This window comes from Oryctolagus cuniculus, chromosome 6 (genome assembly GCF_051225735.1).
Source record: "Oryctolagus cuniculus isolate XC-2025 breed Fujian yellow rabbit chromosome 6, ASM5122573v1, whole genome shotgun sequence".
Taxonomy (NCBI): Eukaryota; Metazoa; Chordata; class Mammalia; order Lagomorpha; family Leporidae; genus Oryctolagus; species Oryctolagus cuniculus.
The window spans coordinates 64723990-64736047 of NC_142872.1; the positions used below are offsets into that span (position 1 = coordinate 64723990).

At 58.9% G+C, this 12058-nt stretch overlaps 1 protein-coding gene across 1 annotated transcript; it reads right to left on the bottom strand.

Moving 5' to 3' along the window:
- Positions 1 to 215: 215 nt before the first annotated feature.
- On the bottom strand, positions 216 to 11622 carry LMAN2 (lectin, mannose binding 2). Its single transcript, XM_002710427.6, has 8 exons — positions 11402 to 11622; positions 11113 to 11231; positions 6399 to 6516; positions 5237 to 5316; positions 4911 to 5072; positions 4717 to 4831; positions 2475 to 2594; positions 216 to 903 (listed from the first exon to the last, which is right to left on the bottom strand). Exons 1-8 carry the CDS (start codon positions 11592 to 11594, stop codon positions 743 to 745), a joined length of 1068 nt encoding a protein of 355 aa, XP_002710473.3. The 5' UTR covers positions 11595 to 11622; the 3' UTR covers positions 216 to 742.
- Positions 11623 to 12058: the final 436 nt, after the last annotated feature.

The window sequence follows — 12058 nt, forward strand, 5'->3', positions numbered from 1 at the left end:
GCCTAGCTTTGGGCTGAGGTCACCCCCTTGCCCCAGAGACCCGGAGCACATGTGGGATGGCGCATGCCCCAGGTCCCGCCAGCCAGGCGACGCGGGAAAAGCACTCCGTGGCCCCCTGAGAGTCTGGAGACGAGCCTCTGCTGCAGGCCGCAGGGAGTAAGGCTGCAGCCGCCAGGGAAGAGGAGCCAGCCCCCAGCGACAGCCGCACAGCTGAGGTTGGTTATTCCACTTTATTCAGCAAACAGTTGCACCCTGTGCCCCTCCCAGCTGCTCCTCCAGCCCTGCTTGAGGCCTGTCTTGGGAAGGAGCTGGGGGGCCAGGAGGGAAGGCCCAGGTTCCACCCCCCCAGGCCTTGTCTGCCACCACACACACCACACCTCGGAACAAAGTCACCGTGCTGTATCCTCAGCAGCCTGCCAGTGTTGGCCGGCGGCCGGCAAGGCCTCTGGCTGGCTCAGGCGAGGCCCCAGCTCCCAGGCCACCATGCAAGGGCCGCCCCCTCCTGCAGTGGGGGATGCCGAACCCGGCACCCTGGCCCTGCTGCCTGGGCCTGCTGGGCAAGAAGCAAATATACGAAAATACTTTAATCATTTCTTCAAAACAGTTAAGAAATAAGGTCGTCTTGTTTTGCTTTTACAATCCCAGTAAAAAAAAAAAAACAAAAAAAAACAAAAAAAAAACAAAAACAAAACCAAAAACCAAGTTCACATTAGTGCCTGGGCCCGTCGGCCCCGCCCAGCGCTCAGTAGAAACGCTTGTTGCGCTCCTGCCGCTTCTGGAACACCACGGCCCCCACCACGGCGCAGACGATGATGCCCAGCAACGCGCACAGCAGCAGCAGGAACACCCGCCACCCTGTCAGGGGCCCGCTGCGGAAGTTCCCCGTGGGGTCGTCCACGTTGTCTGCAGGAGAAGAGGGGGAGGGGCGTCAGCACCGCCGGCCAGGCTCTGGGACCCAGCACCGCAGTCCCAGCGGCGGGGTTCCACACACACCCAGCACGTGGGGCCTGGGTTCTGCTCACAGCTCCAAGAATGAGGGTCGGAGGTCAAGTGAAACCCATCTCAGCTGAGCTCTGAGGGCCACAGGAGCTGGGTGAGGGCAGGACCAAGGAGCCTGGGATGCGTTCTGCTGCAGAAAGCTGGTTAAAACCGGCGATTCCCAGGCTCCCTTGGATAGCCCCACTCCATGCTGGGAGACCCAGAGATCAGCCCACGCTGTGGTCTGAGGTCCCCACCTGGAGAAACACAGCCCTGGCCACAGGCTACCCTCTCCGCCCACAGCCTCCCGGGGGTCTCCCAGATGCTCAGCTCGCTTCCCCCCAACCCCCAGGTGCATGGTGTCTTGGGGACCCTCACACTGTGGACCAGGCTCTATCAGACACTCCTTCCAGAGTCTGGCCAAGGAACTGGCTTGCCTGAACCCCATTTCTGCAACTCTGCCTGCTCCCCTACAAAGACTTGGGGGTCTGCTCAGGCCTCGGGCCCCAGGCTTGCCTCTTGGTCACACCCCCATAGCCCACTGGCCAGGGTCAGCCATAGGCCAACACCTCCCTGCCTGCACCACCTGACCCTCAGCAGCCCTGCCGACCCACGCTCACCATGGGCCTCTGGCCTGCACAGCCACGGGTTGAGGTGGCTTCCTGGGTGGGGGGCATCTCCCTGGCCCCCTCAGACACTAGGCTGAGTCCCGTGGGACCTGATGCCCACGTCACCAGCACCCAGCCCACAGCTAGGCAGGGAGCGGAAGCTTCGGGAACACCTACTGCAGGAGGGATGGAAGGGCATCTGAGAACCGGTCAACTCTGGCCTTCTCAGCGGGGAGCGGAGTGGGGGCGAGGAAGCAACACAGACAACGGCTCTGAGAGCCCTCAGAACCCAGAGGGTGCAGAATGGTGGTCTACTGCTGAATTTTCCTGGACCTCACAACATCCAATCTCCAAAATGTGAGATGGCACGTGAATGGTGGACTCTAACGTCCATCAAGTGGGAAGACACTGGGCGTGGGACCCAGGGCTGGGCCAAGCCCCTGCTCCCTGGCCGGCTCCAGCCACAGGCATGGGCGGGGGGGCTGAGCTTCTCCACACCCAGGGGCCTTAGCCCCATGGTACCACCGGGAGGAGGCATGGCAGCTCATCAGTGCCAGGGGAGGAGCTCAGGCTTCCGGGTCTTCAGGAGCCCAACGCCCAGGCCTGTCTCCCGCTCTCTCACCGAGCCCTGAGGGACCAGTCTCCCAGCCGGCACCACCAGGCAGCCCAGCACAGGAGGAAGCGGATGTGAGGGGAGGAGCTGCTGCCGCCTCAGCCACCGCACGGCCAGGGTGTGTGATGGAAAGGCTTTGGAGACTTCTTCCCGCCTCGCTCACTCACTCAAAGATGCAACAGAACTGACCAGACTCGAGCTGCTTCTGCGACCCGGGCAGGCGGACCCCGGGCCAGACCACAGCCGCGGCTGCACCACGCCGCGCACGCGCATACCTTTGGGCGACTTGAGGAAGTTGACGCTGGGCTCGATCTTGGTCCAGTCGATGTTCTCCTCATCGGGCGTGTGCTCTACCATCAGCTGGAACAGCTTCATGGAGATGATGTCATGGTTATCTGCAGACAGAGAGGGAGTCGGGAACAGCCCGCACTCACGGCGCCTGGCCCTCCACAGAGAAGCTGCAGCCCAGCGCGTGAACTGGCCACTATGCACGGTCACCGGGACAAGTTGGCGAGGACGTGGTTGGCACAGACGACTTGCTGCTGGGCGACAGGGTGCACTGGACACAGGGACGAGGTCCAGCATGACCGTCCTGGGCCTGATGGAGGAGCCTGACCCTCCTCAAGCAGGCAGCTGCCAGGTGCTCCTGCCAGACCCCGTTTGGATGCAGACGCACGACTTGGCAACCAGCTGAGGGTCAGCCCCAGCACGCCATCAGCCAACTGTGTCTGAGGGGACTCGGAGAGGGCCTGGCCTGGCCAGTGCAGCCAGGGGCAGGCAGGAATCTCACCGTAACACAAACAGGCCACCTCATTTTAGAAAGGAGGGGATGAGGCTCAGAGCCACGACCTGGCCCCCCGAATTCAGCTGTAAGCACAGTCCGAGGAACGGCCTCATCTGTAAAGATCCCTTCTCTGACCGTTAGGAGTCAGGAAGCCTGTGGAACCATGAAGGGAGAACTAGGGTGGGGCCACACGGCACCTGACGGCTCTGCAGACAGACTCAGGTCCCAGTGGGCTGCTGCCGCTTCTTGCTGGGCATCCTGGGTGTAGCCATTACCTAAAGGAACTCGCACCTCCCACCACTGCCTGGTGCCCCCACCAGCTCCCCCAGCCACCTGCCAGCACTTCAGTGGCCTGCTCCTGACAGCCCGGAGAGCATCCCCAACCACACATCAGGCACCTTCCAGAGACAGACGCTTCACACACTGTCAGGTGAAATGCAGGTAACCTAGGGTCGGGGCAGGGGCGGGGACAGGGGTGGGGACGGAGACCCAGACCTGAGCCAATAGCAATGAAACCGAAGCAGGGCAGGGCTGACGAGACCACTCTTTGCTCTTTGGGGCATACAGGTGACATTTCCCTATTACAAACTTTAAAGCAAAACCTCCCAACAATGGACATTATGGAGACTATCAGGACCCAAGCACCCTTCTGGTGACAGGGGAGGCGCCTGGTCAGCGGGCAGGCTGCAGGCCCTGGGAAGCTTTGTCCGGAGGATAAACAAGCCCTCTGCTGGGTTTCCCACGTCAGCAGGAGCTGGCTCCAGGCCTGGAGTCTGCTGCATGCCCCCAGTAGCACTGGGAGCCACAACCACCCAGGCTTGGTGTCCCAGCAAAGCCAAGAAAGCCGGAGGCACCTCAGTGCTACCAGGCACCCACGGTGGACCAAACGAGATAGATCTTGGCTTTATGGCGCTGACGACTGTCACCCATGACAAAGTCAACTGCGTGGCAGACTCAAATGATAAGTGCTATGAAAAGGAATAGAGCCATGAAAGGCAATGTGTGTGCGCTAGGGACTGGACAAAGGGTACAACGAGGGGAGGCTCCGCTGAGGTGACTCCTAAGTGACTCTGAAATGAGGCTGGAAATGGGGGTCTGGCGTTGTCTTACAGTAGGTGAGGAGCTGCCTGCAACACTGGCATCCCAGCAAGTGCCAGTTTGAGTCGCAGCTTCCTGCTCATGCATCTGGGAAAACAGCGCAAGATGGCCTGGGTACTCGGGACCCTGCCACCTAACTGGGAGATGTCGATGGAGTTCCTGGCTCCAGGCTTCAGCTTGGCCCAGCCCCGGCTACTGTGACCATCTGGGGAGTGAACCAGCTGATAGAAGGTCTCTTCCTCTCTCTGTAACTCTGCCTTTCAAACAAATAAAAAAATCTTGGGAAAAAAAAAAAAAAAAAAAGGCTGGAGACAGGAGGGTGCTGGTGTTTATGGAGCTGCTGGAGGGCGCTGTGTGCAGGGGGTACAGAGAAGAGGAGGGGGATGAGGAGGGCTGGGGGCAGGGCCTGGAAAAACTCTATCGTATGGTACCCTCAACTCTGCCTGAGACAGCAGCCACGCTGAGCCCAGGGCAGGGCAAGACCTCACGCGCTCTCCACGGACTCACTCGGGCCGCTGTGCTGGAGACATCGTGGGTGGGTACTGGCACGGCCTGCCAGGCAGTGAGGAGCGACTCTGGGAGTGCCTAGGGTCTGGCTCAGAGCTGGGCGCGGAGCCCTGCCCATCTGGACTCACCAGACAGATCACCGGTGCCAGCTGAGGCTCCGAAGTAGTAGCCGGTGGGCAGCCGCACTCCCGTGATGTCGATGCAGTTCTTCCACTCGTTCTTGTCCTCCAGGTCCGTCATCACCTGCGGCCGGCCAGCACATCAAGCACACCCCCAGGCCAGGCCGGCCCACCCCCGGCTTCCCCGCCTCGCGCCAGCTCACCGTCAGCCGGCCCCGAGAGTAGCGCACAGCCAGGAAGGTATCGTGATCCCGGTTGCGGAAATCAGCCGTGCAGCCCGCCAGCTCAGTCCAGCGCCCATCCTTGCTATGGTCGTAGGACAGGGAGCCATTGTTCACCATCACCGAGATGTACGGGAACACGCGCTGGGACCAAGACACCGGTTACTCCGCAGGCAGCTCAGCCTGTGGGCGGGGGCAGGGCACCCACCACGCCAACCCTGGAGGCTCCTTCTGTGCAGAGACTAGGGAGGTCCTAGCCCCCCCAGCCCCCCCGGCCCCAGCCAACTGCCAAGGCCTTCCTCTCCTACCTCAGTAGTCTCATCGTTGGGATATGTGTCCAGGAAGATGGCCAAGCCATGGAAGTTATCTTTGCTTCCAAACACAGGCCCTAGAATTTTATGAGGAGACGTTCTCATCATGGGCGACACTGGAGGTGTCCGTGGCACCCGAAGGGCCAGGGACGTCATGTGGGGTGGGGGACGAGAGGGTCCAGTCCACCAGCCATTCACCCAGGAGACACGCCCTTGAGAGGAAGCTGAGCCGGGGAGCAGGGAGGCTTTTCCCCAGGGCGTGGCAGAGTGGCTGGCGCTCAGGGTTGAAGCCTGCACTGCAAGGGGACAGCCACCTGGCCCTGCACTGAGGCCAACAGCTGCTGGTCAGGGAGTAGCTGGTCTATGGGGCAGGAAGGACCCCTATGGAGGAAACTGTCCACCAAACCAGGGGCAGCAAACTCAGCAAAGCGCCACAGGGGGCACTAGGCTCTGAGGCCTCTCATGGTCTCTGCTGCTCAGTCTTCATCTGTTTGCCTTTTTCCTCATTAAGCTTTGTTTTTAAAAGGTCTCAGAGTCTTGTGACAGAATTTTGGTCAAGTTGCTTCTATGTGTTTTTGCCTTTTTTTTAAAAAATAACCGCCAGGGTGGGCATTACAGCAGTGCAAGTTAAGCCACCGCTTGGGACAGCCCACATCAGAGCGCCTGGTTCAAATCCTGGCTACTCCACACTTCCAATCCAACTTCCTGCTGATGTGCCTGGGAGGCAGCAGATGGTGGGCCGAGTACTTGGCTTCCTGCCACCCATGTGGGAGACCGAGTACAGTTCCTGGCTCCTGGCGAGTGAGCTACAAGATGGAAGATGGCTTTCTCTCTGTCTCTCCCTCTAACACTCTTTTAAAAGAATGAATGATTCAATGATTGAATGAGTAAGTCAGTAATAGGTAAGTATTTAAATGGTGAGATGGTCGAAACCTGGTCCCAAAGGGCACCATGGGCACTGCAGGACCAGCTGCTCTCCCCTGCAGTAGCACAGGACTTGGTCTCCTGACAGCGGCGCACAGTGGGGCAGAGCCACACGAGCCCAGGGCCACCTGCTTGTCCTGCCCGCCCCCACCTTCCTGGGGGTCCGGCTGCCATGCCTGCACCTATACCCCGTCTCCGGGCCCAGCAGGGCCAACCTAAGCGAGCACTGCCCCACCTGGCACAAGGCGGTCCCGGGTGTACCACAAGGCGATGCCGTCTCCATGAAGATTCTTCTTGCCCGTGCCGTGGACTTTGAAGTGGACGTGCATCTCCCAGTCCTTGAGGAAGCACGGCTGTGGGAGAGCGAAGAGGCTGTTCAGAGCTCCCTGGGTGGCCCAGCACAGATCTCAACTTCCCCCCACCCCACCAAGATGGGGCACTTGCTGGTACAAGGCCAAGAGGCAGGATTATGAGCGTCACCTGCCACTGACCTCAGACACCCCCCACCAAGGATTCGGGAGCGGCTTCTCCTGCCCTCCTCCTAGGCTGTCTGCTTCACGCACTTTGATCACTCTCGCCAACACCAGCCAAACCCATTGCCCTGCTTCCTCCCCAGCCCCACCACTCCAACCCTGGAATCTTGTGGGAGAGGTGCACCCTCCACGTGAGCCATCTAGCTTACAGAAAAGAAGGCAGAGGCAGAATTACTGGTCCTCGGCAGGGAAGGGGTAGTCTTGATTCCACGCAGGTCTGACTCTGACACTTCTGCTCTGCCTTCTCTACTTCCCTCTGCCTTCAGGACCTCAACTGCACCAAGTGCTCTCCGGTCTCCCACCCGCATGCCCTCCCTTCTGACCAGCCTTCCTAAGTGAGAAAGGCAGGCTGGGTCGGCAGCTGCCGGGACTCAAACCCTGTCTGGCTGACCGCAAAGCTCACCCCTCGGCCAGTACACGTCCTGCCTCCTGCAAACCCACCCCGCCTAAGTGCGGTACCAGAATCGGTGCTGGGGGCTGGGCAGGGCTGTGCCCTGGGACTCTGGACCACCAGATGTGAGGAAGCAGATTAGCAGCTGTGACAACTGGGAACAGCGGCTGGTGAAACTAAGGGGTCAACACACACTCTGACGAGAATCCAGTTTGAGAGAGTCTGCTGATGGTATGTGAGCAGCGATGACATGAAGACCCATCAGCAAGGCAAACCAAAACGAGGCTGTGGACCCATCAGACCAGCAGCTATTAAGATGATTCGTATCGAGTGTGGGGGCAGCATAGTGGGTAAAGCCACTGACTGGGACATCCGCATCCCACAGGGCTGCTGGCTTGAGTCCCGGCTGCTGTACTTCCGATCCAGTTCCCTGTTAATGGCCTGGGAAAAGTAGCAGCAGACAACCCAAGTGTTGGGACCCCTGCACCCACACGGGAGACCAAGATGAAGCTCTTGGTTTTGGCCTGGCCCAGCCCTAGCTGTTGTGGCCATCTGGGGAGTGAACCAGCAGATAAAGATCTCTCTGGGGGGCCAGCGCTGTGGCACAGTAGGGTAATCTTCCACCTGTGGCACCAGCATCCCATATGGGCACCAGTTCGCATCCCAGCTGCTCCTCTTCCCATCTAGCTCTCAGCTGTGACCTGGGAAAGCAGTAGATGGCCCAAGTGCTTGAGGCCCTGCACCTATGTGGGAGACCTGGTAGAAGCTCTTGGCTCCTGGCTGCGGATTGGTACAGCTCCAGCCGTTGCAGCCATCTGGGGAGTGAACCAGTGGATGGAAGACCTGTCTCTCTCTGCCTCTCCTTTTCTCTCTGTGTAACTCTGCTTTTCAAGTAAATAAATAAATATTTTTTAAAAAATAAAGACATCAAAGCTAGGGGCTGATACTGTGGCACAGTGGTTAAGCATCCCACATTGGAGTGCTACTTCGAGTCCTGGCTCCTCCGCCTCTGACTCAGCTCTCTGCCAATGCACCTGGGAAGACAGCAGATGTCCCAAGCGGTTGAGCCCCTGCCACCCATGTGGGAGACCAGGATGGAGTTCCTGGCTCCGGCCCAGCCCAGTCCTAGCTGTTGTGAGCACTTGAGAAGCGAACCAGGGAATGAAGATCTCTCTCTGCCTCTCTGTCACTCTGCCTTTCCAATAAATTTTTAAAAAAAGATATCAAAGATAATGGGGGGAATTACAAAACAGTATCAGTGCTTGTTCTCATTTAAAAAAAGGGAGTGGGCACTGTGGCACAGCGTGCCAACCCACTGCCTGGAATGCACACGTCCCATATCAGAGCTACTGGATTTCCTGCCTCTGCTTCAAATCAGCTAATGCACCTTCTCGCTAATGAGCCTGGGAGGCAGTGGACAGGCCAAGTACTTGGGTTCCTGCCACCCACGTGGGAGACCAAATACAGTTCCGGGCTCCTGGCTTCAACCCGGCCCAGCCCCAGCTTTTCCAAGCACGGTGATGGAAGATCAGTCTCTCACTTCCCCTCTCTGTTACTCTGCCCCTTAAGTAAATAAATGAAACTTCAAAAAAGTTCAGTTTATAGGTATAGTTGAAGAAAAAAGTAAAGAAATATAAACGAATAGTAACAACAGGTAACTTCGGGGCAAGAACTAGGGGGAATGTTTACTTTCTGTGCCTGGATATGGTATAGTAAACAAATTCTGTAATCAGAAAAAACGCAAGCTGGGGTCAGGTGTCTGGCCCAGCAGTGAAGACACCACATTCCACGATGCAGCGCCTCGTCTGAGTCCAGATTTCCAATCCAGTTTCTTGCTAAGGCGCACCCTGGGAGGCAGCAGACGATGCTCCAGCGCTTGAATCCCTGTCACGCACACAAGAGGTCTGGGCTGAGTTCTAGGCTCGTAGCTCGGCCTGGCCCAGCTCTGGCTGTGCGGGTATTCGGGGCACGAACCAGTGGATGGAAGGTGTGTGTGTGTGTGTGTGTGTTTACAAATAAAGTGAAAATAAATACACAAATGAATGGACAGGAAAAAAAACTGAAAATAAAACAGAACCTGCTCTCCAGGAGAGAGGAACAAAAACTTGGAGGCCAAGGCCCACCAAGGGTTATGGAAGGCTGTGCTCTGGGTTGCCGGCAGCCCCTCTGCTGCCACTTCCCTTCTGACCCCCTGGGGAGGGGCCTGGCTGCTTCCTCAGCCTCCCCCTGAGCCACCCCTTCATCTGTGAGGACCGGCCCACCCCAGCTACAGCAGGTGTCCATGGCTACTAGGAAGACAGCAGGTGTTCCGGCAGAGTTTGCTGTGTCTCCCAGAGCGGAGTGAAGCCTCTCTCCAGCTCAGTGCAGGAAGGGGTGGTTCTTGTGAAATACTAGACAGAAGACTCTAAGAGTTCCACACAACCTTCAAGAATGTTGGGGAGCCCCACACACCCTTAAGGAACGCAGGTGGGGCCCAGCAGAAAAGGCCTCCGAAGGTGAACAGGCAGGCTGCGAAAGGAAGGCGAGGCTACCGCAGGGGACAGAGGCTGTAGGGATCCTGCCAGGCCTGGGACGCCTCCAAGCCACACACAGTGCCAAGCCACCTGCTCCACGCCAGGTCTGAGCCATGTCTGGCACGTCTGTAACTTGTGGCTGAACCCGATTTCGAGCAGTGCTGGCACAATTTGTACCTTCCCTTTTGTTTTTAGAACACTATGCTGAAAGCATTTTCATGAAAAATCTCACTATCAGTTACAAGCAGTATCTGAAAGCCCAAGACAGGGTAGTGTGACAGAATGCGACTCGACAGTGAAGTACTCTCTGAGTGGGTGGCCCTTGGACCTGAGACTCAACAGATGAGAAGGCACCAGGCAGGCGTGAAGAGCCAGGAGGTGGGAACAAGAAGTGCAAAGGTCCTGAGGCTGGAACACAAGTCACAGAAGGAACAACCGGAGGTGCCAGGCAGCGGGGTCCAGACTGTGTGCGCATCACGTACGTTCTTCCCTTCACAGAGACCCCGAGCGCCAAGAGTCAGAACGGAGGCTGGAAAGCAACCCCAGATGCCCCTACCAGCAGCGTGGAGGCTCGGGAAAGGAAGGAGAGGAGGAGCTGAGGGGCCAGGCAGATGTAGCAACACAAGGACAGTGTGGGCTCCCAGAACTAAATAAGGAAATCAATCAGAGAAGACCAGAGAACACAGTGATGGAGGAAACTAGGACATCAGCCAAGAGCTTGGGCTGTGGGAAGGGTTGAATGAGGCAGGCTAAGAGCAGGTTCCCTCCCTAGCTGGGACCAGTCCCAAATTATTCCCCATCACCCTTCTCCTGAGACCTCCTCTGAGGGCAGCCTGTGTAGCCACAGGCCAGCGACACTTCATGCTCCCAGACCCTCAAACTGCCCAAGAGTCCAGAACCTCCTACCGCCGATGGCAAGACGCTCACCCAAGCACCGGGGCAAGGGGTTGAGTCTGCACCCACGACCAAGAACATCCCCCACTGTCCAAATGGGGAGCCCGGTGTAGCCAGTGAGCTGCTGGGATACGGATCAGCCCTAGGAGAGCGGAGGCACCATTCATGCCATTCACTGGTGGTGCTAACCTGCGTAACGTCCCGAATGCCATCTCTCTAACAGCCCGTTTTTAGAATTAAATGCAATTAAAGGCATGGTAAGCGCTTGCCACACAGCAAAACACCCAAGACAGATCAGGTTCATTCCATCTTCCCGCTATTGGGGGGATTCAGTTCAGTCTGGGGCTCCACCACTTTCTGGCACTACGCCTTCCAGGAAAGGCACTTTCGACTTCGAGCCTGGGCATCGGTAACGCGGATAACATCGGCGCGCTTTTGCACGGGAGTGACACCCAGTAACTACTCCGTCTCAGGATCTCACTCACTCCTGGGGGAGGGAGGGGGGCGAGCCGGAGGCCGAAGGGCGGGAGAGGAAGGGGCAGGTCCGTACCCCAGACTCGGGGCTCCGCGGCCGGGGAGGCGGGGAGCAGCCCGCCCAGCCCCCTGGGAGCGCCTCACCTGGTGGTTCCAAATGGAGCCCTCTTTACTGCGCTCATCAGGGGTCAGACGCACGTACTGGCTCGTCAGCATAGTGCTGCCCTGGAAGTCCCAGAGGGGCATGGAGCTGGACCCTACACCTGTGGGCAGAGACGGACACAGACAGGTGCGCCAGGGCCACGGCAGAGCTGGTCTGGCCAGCGGCGGGAAGCCCACAAAGCCGCCGCCGCGCTCAGGGGGGAAAGCGCGCCCTCCCCAACCCCGGCCGGCCTCGCCCTCCACCCTCGCTCAGGCCCGCCCCAGGCCTCACCTTGGTAGGGCTTGATGAGCGAGTGCTCCCGCTTGAGGTGCTCACTGTTGCCGTCTGTGATATCCGCGGCCACCGCTCCCAGCAACAGGACAAACAGAAGTGTAGTGGGGCCAGGGCCGGGGCCGGGAAGCCCAGGCCTCCCCGGGCACCGCCGGCCCCAGCCCCAGCGCCAAATCCAGCCCTCCGCCGCCATTCTCCTCTCCTCTCGGCCACTTCCGTCCGAGGACTTCCGCCTTCCGGGTGTCCCATTTAATGGCCTTCGGCCGGAAACCGTCCAACCCGAGTGTCACCCGGGAGTTAAAAAGCGAAGCCTCGCAGCCGAGGTGGGCAACAGCTTTATTGGCTGGGAAGCCCCCATCCTGTTCCCTCTTCTGGGCGGCTCCAAGGCACCTGTGGGGGCAGCCCCCAGCGACGGGTTCTTACGAGCGACAGGGACTGCAGCCAATCACGGAACAGCACGTTCGGCTTGCGAGCCAACGAGGAGCAGAGAGGTGCTTCGAGCCCGGCGGGTGGCCGAGGGCGGTCCGTGAAGCTGGGCCCGCTGGACCTTGAAGTTTTTGTGGACTCCTCGGCGGGCTGGAGGCGCCCTCGGGCCCAGGCCACTAGTCGCAACCGTCGAATAACTTCTCCCAGTTCTGGGAAACGAAGCTCTAAGTT